Raw genomic sequence first — 25777 nt, forward strand, 5'->3', positions numbered from 1 at the left:
TAAAATTTAAACAATTAACACAGAATACAACAATTTTCCGACTTTTTTCTGAATGAAGATTTTATTTTGTTTGGAGTACAAACGTAGTGTCAAAGGAACATCACTATTTTGTGAACGTAAAAATGTGCTGAAATTTTTTGGTGCCAAAAATAACTAAATTTATTAGGACTTAAGTTAATGAAAAAAGTCCTAATCGTATATTAAGGATATTTTTTCAGTCTTCTGCCCGTCTTACGTCAATGATGCATGTCAGTAAAGCATGGTTGTCAAGATCATCTCTCAGTTTGCGATAAAAGGTAAACTTCTCCTTCGGTTCATTCAGTGACAGTTTTGACAGTATCACTTTCTCCGCCATGCCACCTGTAAAATCGACCAGAGCATCCTCCGTTCGGCCCGTTTTCAGGGATGCGTACCCACCGTACAACCTGAAAAAGAATAAATCGCACTAAAGTGTCGGTCTTACACGTGATACAAAGTGGTCATAAATGTTCCAACCGTTGCAAAAAATTACAATAATACAATAGTCTAATGCATAATGCCTATGTAAAATGATCAGACATGAAGACAACCTGGTTGAAGGACTAGCTTCTTTTTTCAGATGCACCCTTGAAACAACAAAGAATAGAGTCTACAATCAATTCGGTGTCCTCACCATTTCTATGTAAACTTCGTTTTCTTTTAACTCGTCTAGTGTATCAAATGCATATATTCGTCTACGGAAGGTTTGATGAATACTATTGAACGTTACTTCGGTGCGTGCGTGGTAAATAGTAACCCCATTAAATCATGCAAGTTAGGGACTTGAGACACAAATGGATGCATTATCTAAATGTTTAAAAACCCTCGGCTTTTAATGTGGGGACTGAACGAAAAGAAAAACGCGTCAGTTTCTTAGAACATCATTTGTGCAGGCTTCATTGATATAGTTTATTAGTTTATCTAGTATGAACCGGTGCTGTTTCAAGTGGAATTTCTAGCATCATCTTTAGTTTCGTTTTATGCTTACTTTGCATAGGCTTTTTCTGCAAGTGAGCTCCAAAATTCGTTTTCTGCTTTCGAGTGAGAATATATGAGATTGTCGTTCTTTGTTGGTAGTCTGTCGTCTACCACAACGTCTGTCCACTCCCCAAACCGCCAGAATTGGAAATGGAAGATCCCAGCATAGGTTGGTTTATCTGATTTCTCATTCCATTCCTGTTCATTTAGATTCGGAACAACCTGCGATGGAAAAATAGCGGAAAATACATATTACGTACACGTTTAGTCGGACGTAAGGAACAGGAAACGAAAGTAAAAGGACACTATAACGTGCCAAAGAGAAAAGTGTTTTCTCTTACCGTAAAGAAAGGGGCAGAAAATGATTTTATAGGTGGTAGAGATGTTGTTGTTATTTTGGGTTGAACGCCGTTGTTCATGACACAAAAGGCTATACAAAGCGGCCAGTATAACTGGTGGAGGACGAACGCAGGGAAATCTCGGTTAGAACCACCAACATACAGGAAACTACAAGTAAGCTTTTCACAAGCACTTGTACGAGACTGGAACCCACAATGACAGAACTGATATGACAGTGATCTGTAAAGGCGCGCTTAAAAAAAAACAATAAAAAAAACACGGCTACTGGGGCCGCGGTAAATGCTAGAGACAGATATTTGTTACAAAATCGAATTTAAAGTGATATAATAACATGCTTGAAACATTAGTGGGAGTGTTTCAGCCAGAGACAATAATAGCCAAAATTATCTTCAGATGCGAGTTTGGAATAATAATAAATGAAACCACAATTATATGGCCAAGAAGTATTCTAAAGAGGTACACGGGGTTGTAACCTTATAGAGTTCTTTATGGTATATAGGTTTAACTTTCCAAGCATGGTGACCTTGCAGTTTACCGCTTTCAATGCTATTGCATAATTAAAGATGCTAAGATGAAACCAAACAAGGAGAACGGTTTAGTAAGAAAGCTAAACTTAAGAGATCCAGCATTATGTGGCACATGATTCTGGTAAAAGGTCATGAACTTTCGCCTGGTGATGTACGAATACATACGGCCTAATTTATTACAACGCTTAGCGAAACGAAAAGAAAATAGTTCCCCATGATAAGTCCATTTCTTCCGTCATATTATTCCCTTAAATTGCTGAATATTTAAACCACCTCTGCAATTCTTCAGAAACCCCAACGTATTCGAGTTTTGTATGCTCTAGCTTAGATTTTCGCACGAGTTCTACTAATGCAGTATAAAATTCTCTGTCATGCCACATCACCTTGAAAGTGATGTCATGGATAGACTGATCATTAAACGTGTTTCAGACACTGCACGATATACCCGCATGTTAGGTTTGTTTAAATCAAGTATTACATGTTTAAAGGAGAGAGAAGAAATTACTGAAGTGCATCATTGACTGTATTCATCAGATACATCTACAAATTGAATTTGATAAAAAAATCTATTCTGTCAATACTTAATTGTGTTATCATACAGGCGAGTGCAGTTAAATGTCAAGACCTTTGGCCTTAAAATAAAGTATATGTGCCCACTTTCAATTTGTTTTTTTTTAAATACAATTAAATACAAAGTTTTGCCAAAATGAATTTGTATATGTTTAAGTCATTATGTTCATATACTTTATGAATTACATAGAACAGATGTAACCAATAACCTTTTACCAAGGTGAATTAGGTCTTGTTCAAACTTTTTTTCAAACGTGCGGATATATTGGGCAGTAGTTTCATTCGGAACAAGTTGCCTAACTGCAATACGCGTTTTAGTGAAAAACCAACGCATGTGGCAGCATTTGTTGGAGAGGAGTTTTGGTAACAATAGTTTTGAAGTGGCCTCCATGATGTCGTTTTGAAACTTAGATCAGCACTACTTGCATCCAGAACCAGCAACTACATATTACTATCAGGAGGACCCCATGGCGATACAACTGTCCAATTAGAAGAAGTTTTACGATGACCGTCGAGGCAGCGACTTCGAAGGATGGATCAACAACATAGTATCATACTAACAATTACTAACAATTGCATATTGCGAGAGAGAAGTGTGTTTTAAAAAAGTTTCAATACGACCATCCATTCAGGAGAGGTTGCGCTAGCAAGAGTTTGCACAATGCCGGGTATGTCAGCCATATTGGCCTCTAATACTGGACTGATTTAGGAGCAATTGTGTATAGTGAGAAGTATTTCATGGATAAACCTCTGTCGACATAACATTCGAAACGATGAGTAACGATAACACGATTTTCAAGATCGGTACCATGGCTTTCATCTTGAAGGTCTGATAGCCACCATTTACCATTTTCATCTGGGGCTAACGCGATATAAGAAATATTTTAGTGAGCAATATGTGTTCAGAAATAGTAGCGAATTCAAGATGTTCCATATCATGTTGGCAACGTTGGAAGTTTGATCGGCTGTTAAGACTCTAGGGCTAGAGGTATGTAACAGAATGAAGTGACACCAACAATTTAAAATCAATACGTTATTTATTTCTCTACAAAATACAATGAGACTTTACGAGATACATTATTGTGAATTAAATCCCAAATAATCCTAAATGTCCTATCATTACTAAAAACTATAGAATGCTCCGAATGAATTCCAAAAGTATTGAATGACCTGATATAACATTAAGTGTAATTTACGAATATTCCTATATTATACACATTTCTCAATACCACTTTCTGCCAATTAAACAAACTTCAATATTGATCGCCATTGCCTTGAGAAATAACAGGTTTAGCACATCGTCTGGAAATAGGTTACGAAACACATTTTTTTGTAACAAAAGAAGTGCGTTCTGGTATTAACAAAGTTAGTAGATTGAAGTAAGTTATAATTTAAGTTTGGGGAAGTTTTTTTATTGCAGGTACTTTGGTATAAAGCTGATATTAAACTAAACACGGTGGACAACAATCACAGAGGGAGAAAACTCAAACAAGTGCGAACGTCACACATGAATACTTAAATGTTGCGAAACCCTTACCGATTGAAACAGGACTTTTTCATGTGCGAGACTGGCACAGGCGGTAACAAACCAACAGTTGCCCAGTTCCCCTTGGATTAGGTCACCTGAAGTCTTCCCCTCAACCACAAGTTTTGGTTCATTACAAAGCTCCTGAAATTAATTATGTTTTAAAATGTCATATGAAGAATTAAAAATAGTGTGTTCTTACTGAAGAGGAGGAAGACTGCTTGATTGATTGTTTGGTTGCTTGTTGACTGGCACCGCTGCATAAAAGACTAGTTAGTGTCAATGCAATGCAAATAAAGTGACTAGCTCCCCACCCATAGACACACACAAACCAAGACATCCAAGCGGGGAAGGTCTTGGTAAGATTCGAATGAGCAACCCATTGATTGCTAATCTCAAATGCTAATCATTCCATAACAGCTGCTGCAGAATAGCAGAAAGAGGAAGAATATCGTTAGTAGGTATTTTATGGAATTCTATTTCTTTAGTCAGTTTGTTACAATTATGATTTCTTTACAAATTTACCGCATTTATGTTCAGTAGTATACAGGACCAATATAGACCACCTGTAGCTGGTTCAACCTAAATTTTGGCGACGCTGGTGTGGTGGGGGCAAGCAAGGAAAGAGGTATCATGCAAAGATGAGAGGTGTCATGAAAAAAGGTTGATCAAGAAATATTTCTGGAGCAAAACAAATACATAACAATAATGTACCGCAAAATCTGAAAATAAGTGCTAAGTTAAATGATTTGCTTTGACCTACATGTAAATGATGTCAATAATTATGATAAAGTTCTGCCCCAAAATTGTGTCTGCACGCTAGCAAATATAAAAGGTGCCTCCATTTTGAAATAAGCGTGGTCTAGATGCATATTTCACTTGTATCAGATTTCCTTTCGTAATCAGTGCCCAAAAAGAGTGAAGCTATGAGAGTAGAGCTGCTGGACTTGCATAAAAATAAAGTTTACGTTCCAAATGAATCAGTATATGAACTGCCTTGACATGTAAGGTAGGAATAGCGTGTAACAACGATTAATAAGTTCGATTTGCTTTTCTCCTTTGTCATGTGAACTCAATCCAATGCAGACATCACTGCTGATTCAGTGCTTATATTCAATATTGGTTTCCCTAAGTATCAGCAATACCAACATTAACTTCAGTCAGTATGAAACCTAGGTTTCACTCTCGACAGTCTGTTCTTATTACACCAACATTTAATGAACATATACAAGATTGCATATTTGGAGCTGTGACGCATTAGCTCCATTCTAAACTTTCTTTATCTTGATGCAAAATAACCCGTGTGTGTTCTTTACTAGTTTTAAGACTGGACTATTGTAATTCTCTTCTGTCTGGTACGTCCTATTATATATTAAGGAAACTTCAAAAAGTTTAAAACACGACTGTTCGGATCATCTTTTGAGTACGAAGAACTTAGCACACCTCCCTTCTGCTCTTTAACCGTCACTGGCTACCAGTTCATTCCAAACACAAAACCTGTTCACTATACTATATTTTGTTGACGGGCACCAGTCCAATATACCTATTTGACTTTGCTCAGGTCCCATCTAGAAACTGACACTCCTCGTCCGACACCCGCATTGTACCCACTGTTAAAACGAAGTTATACAGTCAACGTTCTTTTGCGTGCAAAGGCCCAGCAACATCAAACGAATTGCCCATAGACCTTAGACACAAGGTAGCTGTGATCTCATTCAAGAGAGCTCTTAAAATTCATATATTTCAACTAAAGAAGTAGATTTAAAGACTGAATAATGTTTACCTCCTTAATTATTGTCAGCAAGTTTTTTGTTTTGTAATTGTATGGTGTTTGTTTTTGTAATTTTGTCGTCGCGTATATTTTGATGTTTTATGTAATATTGTAAAGCGTTTAGAGTTCTAAATATTGGGCGCTTTAATAAGTCTACATTACTATTATTATTATTATTATTATTATATGTCACGTAAGTTTCTTGTTTCATGCAAAATTGCTGTTCATTTGCTCTGCACGTAAAAGTGCTTCAGTGCAATAACCAGGCTCAATCCATTCTTTAAGATAATTAATGTGGATTTATATTCATCATCAAGAATGGACTGGGTACTCTTGTAACTTTGGCCGCATTATAATTGCCATTAATAAATAGACAAACAAGGAGTGTACAAAAAATCAGCAATAGGCTAGAAGTGGGTTGTACGTCTTAATTGGGATTGAAAACGCATTTTTGCCATACCATTGGCTTGATCCTTGTACCTTTGATACTGTTATCCGCGTATAAATATCAGTATACGGTTATTTGAGGTACGAATGTTAAGTTGATGTTGTAAAGAGAATGGGAAGACAAATCTGACTGCAGAGAAATTTCGGCTTCTTCTTTAAAAGATTTTCAAACTTGCACTAAGCTGACGATTACTGAAAGATTCAGTTCAAAGTCAATATTTACATAAATATACAATTGCTGACATTTTAAATTATATACGCGTACAGCAAACAGCTAGAGTGAGGTCATATTGATTTATATTTATCAGGTCTTTAATGTTAATTACTTACACATGGCTCTTTTATTTTAATGAATATAAAATAAAGTAACGATTGCCTCGAATTTACATTTATAAATGAATGGTTATTAAGGGAAAAGTGAAGATGAGTATGGTATTTTTAGATGGAAGGAAATGATGCAAGGTTTGAAGTATAATTATTCAAATAGATAATTTGGTATTTTTTTATAAATACATGGATGGATTCATTAACTGATGCGATTAATTATTCAAATAGATAATTTGGTATTTTTTTATAGAAACATGGATGGATTCATTAACTGATTCTATTAAATAGATAATTTGGTATTTTTTGATAGATACATGGATAGATTCATTAACTGATTCTATTAATTATTCAAATAGATAATTTGGTATTTTTTGATAGATACATGGATGGATTCATTAACTGATTCGATTAATTATTCAAATAGATAATTTGGTATTTTTTGATAGATACATGGATGGATTCATTAACTGATTCGATTAATTATTCAAATAGATAATTTGGTATTTTTTTATAGAAACATGGATGGATTCATTAACTGATTCTATTAAATAGATAATTTGGTATTTTTTGATAGATACATGGATGGATTCATTAACTGATTCTATTAATTATTCAAATAGATAATTTGGTATCTTTTGATAGATACATGGATGGATTCATTAACTGATTCGATTAATTATTCAAATAGATAATTTGGTATTTTTTGATAGATACATGGATGGATTCATTAACTGATTCAATTAATTATTCAAATAGATAATTTGGTATTTTTTTTATAGAAACATGGATGGATTCATTAACTGATTCTATTAAATAGATAATTTGGTATTTTTTGATAGATACATGTATGGATTCATTAACTGATTCTATTAATTATTCAAATAGATAATTTGGTATTTTTTGATAGATACATGGTTGGATTCATTAACTGATTCGATGTTATCTTTAGGATATAAAAGAAACGTTTATACTTTCTTAACCCCTTAGCACAAGCTCGTATTTTATATTTTTGGTTTCTTTTTGTTAAATAATCTATTGTTTGGTCCACACTTTCATCAAATACATAACGTGGCTTACACTCGGTCTTTTCCATTCTACATCTGAATCCACTTCACTGTCGGCCGGAAATTCGGGGTCCTCAAAAAGGACTCCCTTTTCCAAACAATCCTTCTTGATGGTAAAGTAGTGTTGACCCTTAAAGGGGGTCGGCATGATGGAAGCTAAGACCTGCAAACATAGTAATTAATCACAAAATAAATCAGAACTTTAATCAACATCACTCGTTTAGTAAACTTTAGATCCTAATTTAAATAATAAAGATAAACATGAAAAATATTGTGTGCAATATAAATACACTTTAGACCATCTCACCTAAATTATCGACCTATGTTGAAAAGTAAGGAGACTGGGACAGTAGTTTGATGTTAAATATCTAAAGATAATTTTAAATGTTTACTTATATTTTAGTTTTGCCATCAATGATCACGTTATTTAAAGAAACGTTTCTCTGGATGACACAACCATATGTGAATTCAGTTGTCAGATTTCTGAGCTTAGATATAGGACCCATTGTTACTTGCATTCCACTTTGTATGACTATTTTAAGAGCGATTATCAAAAATACATCTATTTAATATTCTTTCAGCTTCTATTTCGAATAACTCTGAACTTGATAATATTTCTACGACCTAATAGTGTTTCTCTCGTTGTAAAGGACGCATTTAAATCAGTAAAGTAGCAGAGAATGCTTAGGCTGTTCTAGCAGCAGAAGGAAGGTAAGGATGGGAGGAAATACTAATGAGGTTGATTAAAGCTACATAATCAACAGAAGCAGGATTAGTAGCAAAACAAACCTTTCTTCGTTGCCTCTAAAGTTCGTAAAACGGTCAGAATTGTAACAAGAAGGAGTCGTTAAGAGTACGCGGGGCCTAGGGCCAAACATGACCGCGCGGGGCCAGAGTATCGGTATCTCGATTGGTATGCTACTGCAAACACTGATTATGTCTAGACTAGATCAACTTTCGCGATTTGGCGTTACGAAATTGACTAAGTTGACTTCGCAACTTTGCGTGCATTACGTGCGGCCTGTATCAGCGTTTCCAATTTACCGGATAATACAGCTTGACAAACTCATAAGGACAACCTTAGGCCTGAAGCGCCGAGCCCCCTCAACAGTGGGGTCTGGGGCGGTCGCCCCGCTTGCCACCCCCAAACGCCGTTCATGATTATCATGTTTCCTCTAGTCATAGAAGCTTCAGAATATGATACAAAACCCACATGAGCGTAATTCGAACGAGTTACCTCCCTTGGGCCACTGGTCTGGTAGTCAAAGCGCAACAGGTCAACGATGATCATGTCGTTCAAGGTAATTTCATTAAAGGTTTCATTTTATGTGACTATATCAGACGAGAAAAATGGGGCAAAACATTTTAGCAAGAAAATTCATAATACTTCACAGACAATTGAATATCAGGCGGATCCATTCTCAAAAATGACTAGATGGAACTGACCGCTCCGGTGGATTAGTGGTTAGAGCGTCCACCTCGGATGCGGGAGATCGTGGGTTCAATCCCCGGCAGAGGCATATCAAAGACTTACAAAAATGGTACTAACAGCTGCCTCGCTTGGCGCTCAGCATTAACAGGTTAGTGTTAGGACTGGTCGGCCTGGGGCGGGACATCATGCTACATGTCTGCTCATGATGCCCCAGTGCTAGACATCACTATAAACTGCCACATTGCAGACATCGTAGCGATATGACTGAAAAATTGTTAAAGCTACGTTAAAAATCCAAATCACACACTCACTAGATGGAACTCGACATGTCGGGGCTGCGAAAGATATACAAGATTAGTTGAAGCGATTACTTTAACTGGTTGAATGATTTACAAAATCTTAAAAGGATTTCTTTGGGTAAAAAGATGTGCATTGATCAGAAAGAAAGACATTTACATGAAGATATTTGGATTACATTAATAATGAGGGTTGATCTATAAATAATTTGCCATTTTCATTATCCTGAAAATGTTTAAACAACATGTATGAAATTTGAGTGAGCAAGTATTAAAATTATTGTTTCTTAAAGAAACCTCCTATTAGGGTTAAGCATGGGATTTATTTTTGACACCAAGAAAATGGAATACCTTTTGTGTTAAACATGGGATTTAATTTGACACCGACATATGGGCATGAAAACACTGCAGAAATATCTGCATTTCTTTTACTTACCACGATATATTTAACATGTATTGTGACTTTTATCTAAAGATTCGAAGCGCCAATTTTCTAAGTATTGTAAGACTTTGCAACACATTTACTGTTTCCGCACTCATTGGAGCCTTCGGGTTTTCGTCCTTGTTGTTCTTGTTGAGTTTAATTATAGTGGCGTGCGCACAATTGTGCATGTGCCACATTTTTCTGACAGCACCGCAGCCTGCTAGTTGTTCCTGGGGAAGGGAATGGTGCCACCTCCCCCAGGCTTTTATGAGTTCAAGGAACCCTGATAGTTTGGCCTCAGTCTGTGGGTCCTTAAAGGTCCCTTACAGTTGAATGGTTGGCTGTCATTAGTGGGAAGGAGAGATCGGGAACGGTCCTGGTTGCTTCACATCGCTGGTTTCTTGTTGCATTTGCCTGGTGTTTCTTGCGTTTTTTTCTTCTTTTTTTTTCAAATGTTCTAAAAAGGGGGCGGGGGTGTTCTATGCTATTTATAGAGGTTGTTAATAGAAATCATGTATGAAGAGAGATTTTCAAGGTTATTATGGTATTAATAGTCGAGGTGTTTAGGATGTGCTTCCTACGTTATGTTATTTATAAGTTTTTAGATATTGCCTCTTTAAGTTATTTATTTATTAACGTTTTTAGAGATTGAATGTTATTTATACTTTATTTAGCAAGAGACCGGAGTCCTAGCCGATTACACGGTTCGTTAAGGACATCAAGGACCGACCGGAGTCCTAGCTGATTACTCTGTTCGTTAAGGATTTTGCGGTTTCCTTAGTTCTTTTTTATAGGTGCTTCGTAAGTAAATTATTTGTTAATATTTTTATAAAATTGAATGATATGTTATGCGTTTTTATGTGGGGGCTTCTAAATTTATTTAGCTAGTTACTGGGTCTTTTGATTTTGTGGGGATAGTATTTATATTTTGTTCCTAAGTCCTGCTGAGTCTATGAATTTATTTATATTGTTATATGCTGATTTTTTAAAAATTGTTATTATAGTCCATAAGAAACTCTGGGTATGTGTGTGGTGATCCAATTTCTCTTTGGTTTTTGATAAATATTTTCCTGGCGGGTTGATATTTTGGGCATATATTGAATACGTGGTGTAGATCTTCGGTGGTGTGGCAGTTAAAGCAGTTAATGGTTGCTGGTTTGGGTCCTATAAACCTTCCAAAACTGCTTGCTAGTTTAGTTTTTCCAGTTATTATCCCGTTTATAGTTTTCTGTTCTAAATAGGTACCCTTAGGTAGCTGTATGTTCCTATTTACGTTTTTGGGGGGTTTCATGGTGCTTTTTAACTTTTGTGGAGGAGTTCCAAAAATCTTGCCATTTTTGGTCTATATATGTTAGTGCGAAGCTTAGTGCTTCTCTAGAGCTATAGTTAAGCTTGATAGAGTTTTGATCTCCTAGTTTGGTTTGTGCAACTTTGTCTGCTGTTTCCTTGCCAGAGATTCCAATGTGCGACGGTATCCACATGAGCTCGACTAATTGATGTGACGTGGTGATATCGTCGATTAATTAGCATGCTCTGTCGAGGAATTGTTTCCTAGAGTGTGTATTGCGATTTTGGATCGATTTGATAACGCTTAGGGAATCGCTTATAATGACTACTTTAGGTATTTGGTTGTCTTTGAGCCATTGTAGTGATTCAAGTATAGCCCAGAATTCAGTGGTGTAAATGGAGCAATAGTCAGATAATCTGGATCCCGTTTGTATATTGAATTCAGGGATGACTATTGCTGCTGCTGTTCTTGGTGGGTTGTTTGTTTTTGATCCATCGGTATATATTTTAACATAGTCCGGGTATTTTTGGTTGATTTCGTTTACCAGTAAAGGTTTTAGTAAGTTTTCTTGTCCTTCTTTATTGCCTAATTTGGTAGCTTCAATGTTAATCCTTGGTGGTTTTTGTAACCATGGTTATTCTGGTTTGTATTGTTTGTTACCTGTCTTTTTAGCAGAGGTATCTTTTCGCTTAGTTCAAGGATTACTTTGCCACTTGGTGTGGTGGGTATGATTTTGGGTTTGAAGACAACTTTACACTTGTTTATAGCAATTTTGGTGGGATGGTTGTCTGGGTGGGTATCTAATCGAATGGAGTATCGGAGGAGCAGTTCTTGCCTAAGTAATTATGAGGGTAGTTCTCCTGTTAGTGTTTGTAGTTCTTCCAATGATGTTGAGGGGAGTGTTCCTGTGCATAATAGTAAGGCTTTTCTCTGGATAGTGTCAAGTTTTTTGTAGTACAGGTTGCTTAGCCGAGTGATATGCTTGGCAATCGTAATCTAGTTTTATCTAATTAGGGTTTTATATAGCGTGAGGAGGGTTTCCTGGTTGGATCCCCAGTCAGTTCCTGTGATGTTCCTGAGTAAACTGAGATCTTTGTTACAATTCTGGGTGAATTGTTCAATGTGCTGTTTCCATGTGAGGTGGTTGTCAAAGAACATTCCTAGGAATTTTACTAGAGTTACGTATTTTCGTCGTTATCGGAACATGCTTAACAGGATATGACAAAGCTCAATTATAAGGTTGCTAACCGACGATCTCACACTGCATTCTTAGTATCAAACTGAACAACACTGCTATGGGTTTTCGTAACGTCTTTTGTGTATTCAAATCAAACTTCACTGATACACTAACCATTTTAATGCTAGAGAAAATATTTACTTTGACGGAATTAATTAAATTCAAAGACAATGTCCAGAATGTAGACAACACAAAAACCATTAGATGTATGTATGTATGTATGTATGTGTGTGTGGGTGGGTCGGTAGTTAGGTAGGTAGTATGATAATAGAAGTTGTGTATATTTTTTACGAATCTAGGTTAAGGTGTTCTACAACTTTACCGTTCAAGTCATATTATGAGTTCTCAAATGAGAAAAGTCTTTTAATATCAAGTAAATAATGGAATATTTTGGTGGTCATTAGGAAATAAGGAACATATGAATCATGCATTCCTACTATTGGTAAGCCTGAAGAAAATATATGACAAACTTTGTACAATGATATGCTTTTGTTGGTGCCCATCTGGTTGTTACACAGATAGTATTTGTTATAGTGAAGAATCCCATTGTTTGACATATCTCTTTCGATGTTTCATTAAATAAAATATAATTCATCAAGATGTATATTTCTGACGATCATTTTAACAAGATATCCCTTCCCAAATTAATGACAACACGTGGACATAAAATACCTTTTCGTCCCAGTTACGGAAGGCCGCTGCAGCAAGGCTTGCTTTCCCGACTTCGTCAACTCTCTGAAAAATCTCCATGACATCTATGTATGTTTTCCTACTAACTTTCTTTTCATCAAAGTTCTTCATTTGCCTTATTAGTTTTTCAGGCTGTCGAATTAAATACTGAATCGTCTGCCAATCCTGCAACAGATGCAAAGCATGGAAGCAGCTATAGATGCGCACCAATAATTATATATAATTATTATCCATTGTACTTTCACGAACCAATTGCCGTTATACTCGTTTCAGGATGACAGAATAACAGGAAATCGATATGCAGCTTCGTAATAGTTGAATTTCCACATTGTTTGCTAACCGAGGAACATAACTACACTTTCCTACTAAAACGTATGGTAAAATGTTTAATAACCATTCAAATGAATTATGCATGCATCATAAAATACAACATAAATTGAGTCTTACTGACATGCTACACAAAAAAATGCGTTTGAGTCATCGTTCTGAATAACGGAAAGAAGGACAACCAGGCTTTATATTGTTCTACATCAGTAATGATTTAATCGGGGTGTGCGTGTATCAGGTACTTAAACTTTCAATAAGGCTTCACGTTAATGATAATATATGTTGACTGGAAACTAATGTCTTTAATATATCTTATATCCATGTCTATAGTTTGACATCTATGTATAATTTTGCAGTCTATGTTAACGAACGTTTTTATCCTTATGGAATTGGCTAGAACATGTAATGTTACCTCCAAGTCATGTTGGTTTTCTCCTAGTAACATGAATGTTGCCATCATGACATCGTGAATGACTTTTAATGGATCGGTATAGCCCCGTAGTTCTGTAATTGTCTTTGGTGTTATTTCTAAAGGGTTGTGCATGTTATTCAGTTTATCCAGTTCTTGTTTGGCCTTTGATAAGATCGGAGGATCATCTACGAATCCACTTTCGGTGGCCATTTTGATTGCCTTCTTCAAAACGTCTGTGCGTCCTCTGAGTATGGCATCTTTTAGTACTGTGAAAATATCGATACGATGTGAAATTGCTCCTCAAATTGAAATGTGTCTCTTGCTAGTGTCACATATGTCTATACTGTGACAAATGCCGTATGTGGCAATAACAAAGGATGCAACTACATATTTGGGATCAATGAGGCACACCTCGAAATGTTTTCATCCTGACAAAAATGAATTGGTGTATATCTGTTCTTTATGAAAATCGTCAAGATTGTTTCTGAATCGTGAAGCAATGTACTCTATTTGAGAAAGAAATATAATGGCTATATTATACTCTTTAAAGCCTGAATAATGAGAATGAATTATGACAAGCAAGGTCTCAGCTTTAGAATCAAAATTTCAAATCTTTTGCAACACTGGGGATAGAAGTAATATACACTTTGATTTATCTGAAGTATTCTTAACATATATGAAACCACAGCAAACCAGTTCATATCCAAGTTCTGACAAATATTCGGTCAGTTTGATTGAAAGGAATATCATTGTTGACTTATAAGTGGCATTCTGTGGATAGAGACAGGAACATAATGTGATTAAGGTATTAAAAAATGCTTTGGTAATGATGTCAAGAGTATAACGTTTAGAGCACACGTTTTGGTACAAGAACATATTTGTCATTATTTTATCATGAACTTGGTCATAAGCTTCGTAATCGTTGAAGTCCTTTCTTGTGGCAGATTGGGGATCTGAGAATGAAAAGCAATGTTGCGTTAAGATGATTTAGTTTTGATAAGCGTCTGTTGCCAATAATAAGATATTCTCCGTAAGAACTCGAGAAAATGTGCATGTGCATCTCCATTGTTTATGAAAGAGTTAAATGTTTCATTTCCTTAGTCTATTCAAAGTCAAGGTACATAAACGCCAGATAACTAAAGATGACATCAGTTCTACTCTTTTACTAATCGGATGGAGAGGAATTTGGATCATTTCTTGAGACTGGTCAACAAAGATACAGTGTGTCTGATTATAGATAAATGATAGTAAACACATCAAATCTTCACATAGGGAAATCGCCTGGTTATTTCATAGGAGTATATTTTAAGTCCCACCAATAAACATATTTCATTTATTCTGTAGTCAAAAACACACTTAATTTTTAATGATTTTATGGAGGTTAGGATGACGAGAATAAAATGAAACAAAAACTTATTATGCGCCTTTGGAATTAAATTATATCCACAGCAAATATACTAAAGTCAACTTAATAATAATAATAATAATGCATACATACATACTAATAATAATAATAATAATAAGAAGAAGAAGAAGAAGAAGAAGAAGAAGAATATTTTTAAATTGCAACCATTACGAATATCCAAAAGTTTTTAATTGCCTCCATAAAGCCATAAACCGCATCCCCATCGATGTAATGAAACATTTGACCTCGTCATCTATTATATTTCCTTAAAAATTGAACCAAAAACTATCGCACTCTTTCAGTTGATGCAGACGGAATTCTAACCACAAGCAAGAGTCAATATTAGCTATGACAATGGGATGTGTTTTCCTGGTATAAACAGTACTTTTAACACAGTATTGGCTATATAACGCTGAGGAAATCGGAACTAAGCAACATTCACAATAACATACCGAGTTAGCCGATACGGGTTGGCCAGAGTGGGCATAAAACTAGTAACCACTGGATTACGAATCCAGATCTTTCGATGCGTGCCTAATCAAAATGTATAATTTGGCAAATACCACACCTCCCATATGGGCTGAATTAACGATCAAAAAGATCCACTGTACTTTAAAAATCCTCCTTAAACATAAATCCAAACATGATCATTCTCTCCTCCCCTCTTCTCTTTTTTTCGCTCTGTCTCTCTCAGTTTGTCAAGATGGAGTTAGGCAACACAGAAAACCGATACGGACTGACGCATGTAGGTACTGGTAGACGTATTAAAGGAAATGATGAAAAACATATCCCCAAAATCGTTGATATAATAATAATAATAATAATAATAATAATTCGAAAACCTGCACAGCAAAAATATCAAAAATCAGTATCGAGTACGCGGATTATTTGAAGTACATAGTCCAAGATTTTTAATGAATGTATACATATTAAGATTAAATATTGTAGAAATATTACCAATCTCGACTCTTCCGTTGTTCAAGACATTTTTAGCATGCAAGAGATCCACATCTTCCTTCAAGTCAAGAACATTGAATTCTAAAATTGACATCTCTAGAGCTTCAATATCATTCATGGTTTTTCCCGGTCGCTCGGCCTTCTTGACCAATTCATTCATCTTCGTCCTCGCGATTTTTTCTTTTGCGATCTGAATAGCAGAATGTAATTTTCTTTTGAGGGAAGAATTAGGCAATTAGAAAATAGAAAATTTCGAACATTTGGCATTAATGATTATTCGATTAAATATAATTCCATAATGAATAGGAGTAACAAAAATATTCTACATTTTTAATGATCATGTGAGTCCTTTTATTTGTTTTCTTTTTAAAGCTACCGTGTGCTTTATTTTGATCAACGAATGTTAAAGAATTAAAAGCCCGAAAGAACATTGTAGTGCAGTAATATTCAATATTTGTAAAAATTTATGCCATCATTTCCATAGACTTGGAAGTATCAAATTATGCTACTATGAAGAATTTACTTGATGCATTTTCATGTGTATGCGAGTGGAGGAGAGAAGAACTTTCTTACTTGATATGACGTTTTATTTTTCCTTTCTGGATATGTTATCGTAGAAGTCTGCTTGTCTGCTTTCTTTGTACTCTTCCCCTATTAAATTACGTAAGCAATATTATTATGAATGCAGTTACAGATGACTTCTAAGTCACATGACTTGTAGGTCACATGATGAGCAAAACACTTTAAAATAATTGTCAAATCTACAAATAAAACTTTTTCAAGCTGACATATGAAAGTGTATACTTACTATTAACGAATATATTGAAAGCCGAAAGACGCTCAGTATCATTAAAACAAACTGAGTCCTATCCTCCTACTACTCTGCATCGCAATGTTAAGGTGCTATGCTGTCTTGATCTTTCGTGTTTGCTAATTTCTAGTACCATTAGCTATGTGTGCTATACATATGGTATCAGCACAGTGTATTCTATAGTAACTTTGATAGACGTATAAAGCCGTCCCGATAACGACTTTTGAAACATTTATTTAGTCTTTATGTGGACGAATATTGGTAAAAAGATTTCTCCTTGACGAGGTAAGCCACGCCTAACCTACATATCCTCCAGTTTGGATCTTTCATCCAGCGGAGAGCTATACAATTTTTAGCTCCTCTGATAGAACTTGACAACTTATGTTGTCAATACCTGACTAGAGACTGTCAAGAAAGATGTGTTTGCTAGAGTTTGATTCCTATTCTTTTCAGAATAATTGTGGTCCTGCATTGTGAGACGTTAGTACACTACACATATTGAGGAAAAGCCACGTTTGTTGATCAAAGGATATTGACCTTGATAAGAGCAGTAATAAAATATGTTTGGGCATTGTAGTCAATATGGTAAAAGGGAGTGCCACTGATGATGGCATTAGCTATACTTTCGCTGAGTAAGGTTTCTAAAATCATAAAATATACCTTTGTACTTTGGCTCCCGATTTTGTTTTAGTCAAAGAAATGTTTTGGTCCAAAGTCAATGCATTTGTTTCAAGTTTGTGTTCTTAAGTTAAAATAAATTAGGATACGAAATCGCATGCAAAGAGCAATGCTTGTCCATTTGGCCTTTCGGTCTTATGTCCCAAAGTGATACACAATCTTACGATGCATCTCATTCTTGGTAGTGGAGATCTAGAATCAGAACTCCTATTGTAAAGATGAGACATATAAATCAAACTAAATATAACATTTATAAAGATAAGGAAATAAAAAGGGAATAAAACACTTGTGAGATAAAACTGACTTTGAAAACAATTAAAGACAGCAATACATTTTTCTTTAAAATGTTCAATGTTGCGTTCCAACTATTCCGTTTAGAGGCCGTTAATGAAACTATGAGATATACAATTCTAGATAAATATTTGATGCAAGATAAAGTACTTTCAAGCTGTGTTGTTTATGTGAAGTTTTAGTCAGTAACTTAATGGTTGTGTTGGTTCCTATAACTAGATTATGTGACCAAAAGCAATTGAGATATGCCTGCTTGATAGATGTATACCTCCAGAACGTCTAGCTATATCGAGACGTATTACGACTGGGTTGTCACAACTAAGTAACAGAAAGAAGCAAAACTAACACGTTTTGCGACACTTAACAAACAATCAATTATGAAACATATACATGAAAATGTGAGAGGAACTTACAGTATTATGAAGTGAATGCAAAATAATCCTGATAAAATTGTATGAAAATCCAATGAATGAAAAGTTCCGTACACATTTCAAAACCGAAAATGTACTGGTCGTTATTTTAACATAAAGGCGTCGTTCAGAACTCTTTTGCATATTTCACAATAATTCCAGAATAATAGTATAATCCAAATAATGAACACCTTCTATTTCCACTGAACAGCCCAAACAAATGTTTTTCTTCACGAATAATATATAAGTACAATATAAAACACGTCAAGAGACTTACAACAGGAGCACAAGAAATATCGTCCATTGCAATTCGAATGATCATAGTCGTAATTAGAAACCAGATTTAATCCTATATCATCAGGGATCCTTTCATCTGTCTTCGGTAATGCTAATGAGCTTTCAGGACCTCTTCTGACATACGCCAACGTTTCAATGACTTAATCTGACCAGTCAAATATATTCATTTTATGCAGATAGCATCTGCAGACCGTGATGCTGAAGAGGCCTTGTCATGCCAAATAGCTCATCCGACAATACTGTCAGGAAATATACAAAAAATGATTTGAAACCCAATAGGTCTTTATAGAGAATAAAAGCGGTTCTAAACCAACCTGTAAGAATTGGCTTTTGCCTACTTGAACCATATAGGTTAGCGAAACTTTTACCTATATCTACAAGATACATATATAATCACAATTTGTTTTATGTTTATACTATCATATGATCATCCAAAATATATTTCACAAACATTAAATCAAGTCGAGAGAATAGTGGAGGAGCATATTTTAAACAATCAAACATTTCGTGCTCTTAGTGTTTGTGATCAAAACGCACATTCTTTCATCAGAGAGAGAAAGAGAGAGAGAATTGGCTTTGGAGTGGACTTTAGGGAGCAGCTATGCACGAAGGAAATATGACCACTTGCAAATTGTTTGAATGCACTTTAGGCTTGAAGGGTAATACAATGTGTAATGAAAATCTCTGATGTAGACACGTTGTCAATTCAGCTGACACAAGTGCGAAAAAGAGCAGATATGCATAAATAAATGATTCCTAATAGTGTAAGAATGAATAGTTGCTTGGAAAGGGAACTCGGAGAAATTCTAAAAATAAACCACAGTTGTGTTAGAAATAAAACAAATCACAGAAGATACGTAGTTTAAGACATTAAATAAGACAATTTGATTTTTCTGAACGTGTACCTATTAGGACAGAAGTTCTGAGTAAAAGTGTTAAGATTAAAATTTTCTTTAAATTGTATTACATGTAATTTTTCATTAAATTATATTGAAAGTAATTTTCCACTAAAATATATTGAGATTAATTGTATCTATTTGTGTAATACAACGGAATGCTATTTTATAATGATCGCGCTTTACGAGCAGGTGCAGAAATCCATAAAATACATTTCTTTTGTATCTAACGGTCTGCAATTTAGATTTGGTGGGAAGCTGCTTAACATACAAATTATTACGTCAATAATAGATGAGTTAAGCAAGATGATTCGCACGGCTTCCGTGGGAAAGGCTAAAAGCCTTGTTCTGATCCGAAATGAGCGAAAAACAAAATCTGTGTATAAATAGAGAAGCACACTTACGCAGAATTAGTTCGTTCCTCGAGTCAGAACAGTATGTCTATTCCTTACAGCGATTTCGTACCTCATTCCCCAAGATGTAGCCATATCTACACCGTTATGGGTGAAACCCTTGTTAAGAAAGCCTGAACACCTTCTTCTTCTTCTTCTTCTCTCTCTCTCTCTCTCTCTCTCTCTCTCTCTCTCTCTCTCTCTCTCTCTAACCATGGGCAAAGACGTTTCTTAACTTATGATTAATCCTTTCTCATAGCAAGAAATGAGAAGAAGATTGTGATATAAAACTATATTATGACAGTTGGTGGAGAATAAACAATTTGAACTCTTTCTATATTACAGACAATACGTGCATTGTTTACTATTCATTTAATATAAAATTCGTTTCATAAGGAGAATATTTTTGGACTGTGGTAATTCTCACCCAGGTATGGTTTTGCTATATCTTATTTTGGTTCTTGAAATGCACAATTACAAGGTTAGTGCGTTAATTTCAAAATATTTTCAAAAACTGATATAATTTATGCTGTATTTGATTTCTTATTTAGTAACAATAACTTTTCTGTACCTACTTCAGTAACGTTCATCGCGCTTGCTAAAGTTTCTACTACAGAGAGTGTGAATGAACCTACTGACTTTTACTTTCATTTCATAGACTAAGCTTTTACATCAGACCAGTTCGTACTGAAATTTTAAACAAGTGTTTATATGTTTCGCTGCTTACACACATAACAAGATCTTACCGTATTTGACAATCTTAAGGAGAATTCTAATTTCAGCCTAGCCTTCTCAAGCATATTGATGCAGATGTTTATTTTGTTAGCTCAATGGGCTTCGATAATGTTATTGAGGTTTATCTCTCGCGTTTTCATACGAATCGTATGACATCGTCTCTCTGTGATAACGCCATAAAAATGGCTCTAATGCCTTCAAACCAGTCAGAAGAGGTGCTTCCTTCCCTGGTTTGGCAACAACAGTTGATGTTGCAATGTTGTTCAACATATATATATATATATATATATATATATATATATATATATATATATATATATATATATATATATATATATATATATATATATATGTTGAAAGTATAAAATAAAGTGTCAGAACAATTGCTCGACACTGAGCTTTCATTGTTGCATAGCTCTCATAAGACATGAGCAGCTATTGGCCAACATAGGCCAGCTTCTGAGTCAAATTTGTTTAAAACGATAACGGCGATACATTCCGTTTCTTACGTCACAGGTAACGTCAGTAATACACTCCCATTGTACGGTTGCACTAGACCACACCGCACCAATTTTACGATTATAATGGTAATTTCACTTACTACTTTTAGGTTAGTTTAAATGCGATTTCTATTTCATACACGCGCAGGTCAAGGTTTGATTGCAAGTGAACAGACGCCATGGTTATTAGGGTAGGACTAACACAATACTAACTTTTTCACTTTCATAACACTTGGTTAATACCATGTTCTGACGCCATCATCTTCGCAACCATTTTTCACTTCAATGTCGCTGATATTTCTGTGTTGATATTACACATGACATAGGAAGATAAACTCACCACACATGGCTGAAGCAAAATAATAACCGTAGTCATACATATATATATTCTGCTGATGTTATGCAAATAAAAAAAAAACATATAGTAACAAAAAAAGAGTAAACTAACATATAAAAAGAAAAATAAAGAAAACAAGAACTGCATGCTAATATTAGTGTCATAATTATTTGACAAGACTAGTCATAAAAGTAGACAATGTATTATTTTATTAAAATATTATAAAACTTTATTTGGTCATTATATTCTTTCAATTTTTATTTAGTGCTATGCCATGCTTTTTTTGACAAAATATGGAATATTTTTGACTGTCGTGAAGTATTCTTTTCATCCTATGTTGTTGTTTTTTTTTCTTCAAATTTTAGTAATTATTTAGCAATGTACTTTTCATTCTATTTATTTGTTGCATTTTACAGGGTATTTTGCAGTTTTAATCATTGTCTAATTGAATTTCAGTAGATGTCTGGCAATGTTTTTTATATTGTATATTTTGAATTTTACCGACTGTTTCAACTATTTTATTATGATTGTATTTTTGATATTTCACCTTTTACCTTCTATTATGAATATAATATTTTTCCTCTGTCGAGTCTCGAGGACTCGGTTCAAATGACTCGGAAGGTAATATTAGAAGAGAATTTTTGAGCAAAAGTATTAAGATCGAAATTTTCTCCAAATCGTATTAAAAGTAATTTTGCATTAAATTATATTGAAGTAATTTTCCACTAAAATATATTGAGATTAATTTTATCTATTTGGATAATACAACGGTATGCTATTTTATAAAGATCGTGCTTTACGAGCAGGTGCATAAATCCATAAAATACATTTGTCTTGTATCTAAAGGTCAGCAATTTAGATTTGGTGGGAAGCTGCTGAAGAGACAAATTATTAAGTCAATAATAGAAGAGTGAAGCAAGACGATTCACACGGTTTCCGATGGGAAAGGTCGAGAGCCTTGTTCTGCTCCAAAATGAGAAAAAAAACAAAATCTGCGTATAAATAGAGAAGCACACTTACGCAGAATTAGTTTTTCGAGTCAGAACAGCTGTCTTTTTTATACAGCGATTCCGTACCTCATTCTCCAAGATGTAGCCGCATCTACACACGGTATGGGTGACACCTAAGAGAGCCTGAACACCTTCTTCTTCTTCTTCGTCTCTCTCTCTCTCTCCTAGGGCAAATATATTTCTTAACTTATGACTAATCCCTTCTCATAGCAGGAAATGAGAAGAAGGTTATGATAACAACCTTTATCATTACATATCCATCATTTTGAATGAAAAATATCTTAATTGGAAGCATTCTTACCTGTGAATGAATTCAGAAAAGAATCTTGCGAATATAAGGTGCCAAACAGAATACTTTCTTTCATTAACCTAACAATAATATCCAATTGCTTTTATGTAGTGTATATTTATGTCTGAACTATTGCACATAGTATCATAATGTAGAAATTATTTCTAATGGATATGATAAATGACCTTCTATCTACAAAGCGTCAGTGTGTGCTTATTATTCCTGTAGAATCTTCTATCCGTAGAAGTGGCTATACAACATAGACGAGGAGCATTTCGTATCTTATCTAGTCTAATACTTATAATGAAAATTAAAATATAAACAAAATAAATTGTACTGAATCCAAAACGACAAAATATATAAGATTTATTTTTTAAGATGAGTTATAAATTGTCAGTCGAACTCTGTTGCATGATCTTTGACTTTAACTCAATAAGAGTAGCACGTTAAGTACTTAATACTAACCATTTCTAAACTACTTGAAATAAAAATGTAGGGCCAAAATTCTTAATATCAGTACCACACAAAAAAAGGAAGAAAGAGAGCAATTTATTATTACTTAAAAATCAATGATTTTATTTCAATTTGTCACAAATTGAAAAGTCAATCGGAGAAACAAATATAGGTGTTTGATAATTTAAACAAAGTGAAAATAGTGAGTAAAATGAAGAAAGTGGCCCTGTAAAAAAGGTTTACCGACAATATCAAAGCTGTGTACAGAAAATGAGAGGCAAGAAATGATTTCCATGACATCTAATTATCATAGCAACAATCAGTTAGAATGTTGTATTGTAATGTCGAGATGTATTTTAATTAAAGGTGATGAGTCAAGCTTTTGAGATACAAGACACATTAAAGAATAAAATATAGCACTTTGAAATAGAATACCCGTTATAAAAACACAGTCATTTTTATTAATAGCCAGGTAAGGTATAAATAACAGGGTTTCCTCTCTCTATCTTTCTTTTTTCTTTTTTGAGATTTGTATACAGGATTTATGTGCCAAGTAGCATGCTCCCACGTATTTTGTAATGACTGATATTTAATTATTTTCTCATTTGTACTAGTTGCATATGTATCGTTGGCTTTGTGGAATGCTTCCCGAAATCATAAAAAATCAATGTAAATTATTATATTTCTCTTTGTCTCTCCTGTTCTCTGTCTTTGCAAATGAACTCTCATTATGGAGTTAATTAAGAATGATTGATTTATTTTTGGGTATTATTTGAATTTCAAACTTGCATTATCTTAATTAAATTTCTCTACAGAGTTATCTGCAAATCGGAACATCTCTTGGCTTTTCTGTCAAACCTCGACAAAAAAATACTTCGATGAAGTGATTCAGTGTCCAAAGGTAGAAACTGCCGAGGAATTGCGGGGTACTACGTTCTATGCTGAAGTAAGCAAAAGCAAAATAGAATCTGTCAAAAGTGTGTGACACCTGTTTGGATTTATTTGCTTAAGTGCTGTAGAAGAGTTAACATAATTATTTCATGCATAAATAAAGAAACCAGAGGAATATTTGGCCAAGGATAATTCATCTCAATCGATTGGCAACATGAAAGCTATGCTGGTGTGTAAAACAAACAAACCATTTCTGCTAAAGCGCCAGTCCAGCACTTACTGCTGATATCATCTTGAAGACCTGTATAATGATAGATATAGACCAAATAACTTTCTCAATAAATTCTCATTAAACGTAAATAGAACAAAATAACTTTCTGCAGTGATTAGACCTACCTTTACTCTATCTTCGTTCTTTATCTTTTTTTCCTATGAAATTGTAAAAGCGATAATATTAGGAAGGCAAGTGCCTCGTATAATCTACGCAAAATTCGTAAGACTAGCAACATTCGCAAAACATATTACAATATTTGCCATTTATATCACTGAAATGTATGATACATAACAAATAAAGAAGAATACCCATAGCTATTCGCCTATCAAGTAAATCAAACATATAATAGTGCGAAATGAAGCATCAATGCACAATTCAACCAGAATTAGTGCAAAAATAGTTTAAGCAAGTGTAATGTAAAACATAATTCCGCGTCATGTGCAGCATTTTTAAATAGTATAGAAAGTTCTCTAGGCCCAAAAGAAGTGTAAAGCTTTGGTAAATACAATTCAATTTTAAAATAGTAAATCTGTTTAATATTGTGATCTTTATGCGTTTGCACTCATCAATAAGAAGGAAGTTTACTCAGAATTGTAAAATAAATATTCCTAGCTTGATATCTGATCTGATTTAGTTGGAAACGTCTAAGATTAATGTGGACACTAAATTTGCATTTTTAACTGTACACTGATGCATGGCACTGCAAACGGTATGGACAAGCAGAAGTTGTTTATTTTTGTGCCTTCACTGTACGGTTTGTGCTACGTTTTTATGAATATCCGTGTCTATTATAAGATAGTAAACTGGCATATCAAATGTTTCGTTCAAAACCCTGGGTTACGTCTTCCAATAACCCACGGATAAAATTCAAAATACCTTGATAAAACCGATAATCATAAAAACGTACTGGTAGCAGGGTTAAATAACAATGAATAAGAACATTTCTTGACACCTCAAACCTAATACTAATATTTAACCAAAATAAAAAAACAATCAAAAATGACATAATAGAGAAAGATTTTTCCTAAAATTAGTTATATTTATTCTGTCTGAATCCTTCGTAATGAGTTTTAGTTGTAACTCATGAACTAACGTCATTATCACAGTAGTTTACTACATACAACTACTAAATGTTAGAATGTTACCTCTGAAGTTTCTTGTACTTACCATTTCTGTTATTTGATCCTCTATTCTTTTGTGTATGTTATTGGAACACTCGTGGGGTGTGCCATCACTGAATACAAAATATTCAAACGATATGTCATTTTCAGTTCTGAAAGTGTGATTATCAGTCGATGAACAAAATTTGGCATGGTCCTTGACGTCATTTGTGCAGATAATCACAGCAATGATCGACTGTACTGAAACGAGATCTTAGTGTTTTAAATAACTTAGAAAAAAGATAAACTAAAATTTCATGAGGAAAATATACGCAGAAAGGTTTGGCGTGTCGGGATG

General features: G+C 34.4%; 1 protein-coding gene across 1 annotated transcript in view; it reads right to left on the bottom strand.

Annotated features, from left to right (window-relative positions):
* Positions 1 to 25777, bottom strand: part of LOC149793155 (calpain-5-like) — a 91408-nt gene that overhangs the window by 22861 nt on the left and 42770 nt on the right. The window contains exons 4-13 of the mRNA XM_089967084.1: positions 25487 to 25680; positions 24442 to 24474; positions 16629 to 16706; positions 16056 to 16245; positions 13694 to 13959; positions 12937 to 13119; positions 7601 to 7750; positions 3991 to 4122; positions 1007 to 1218; positions 236 to 425 (exon numbers count right to left, since the gene is read on the bottom strand). Coding sequence (XP_089823210.1) covers positions 236 to 425; positions 1007 to 1218; positions 3991 to 4122; positions 7601 to 7750; positions 12937 to 13119; positions 13694 to 13959; positions 16056 to 16245; positions 16629 to 16706; positions 24442 to 24474; positions 25487 to 25680 — 1628 coding nt within the window. The remainder of the gene's footprint in view (positions 1 to 235; positions 426 to 1006; positions 1219 to 3990; positions 4123 to 7600; positions 7751 to 12936; positions 13120 to 13693; positions 13960 to 16055; positions 16246 to 16628; positions 16707 to 24441; positions 24475 to 25486; positions 25681 to 25777) is intronic.

Source organism: Sinohyriopsis cumingii, chromosome 8 (genome assembly GCF_028554795.1).
Source record: "Sinohyriopsis cumingii isolate HCF-2022 chromosome 8, ASM2855479v2, whole genome shotgun sequence".
Lineage (NCBI taxonomy): Eukaryota > Metazoa > Mollusca > Bivalvia > Unionida > Unionidae > Sinohyriopsis > Sinohyriopsis cumingii.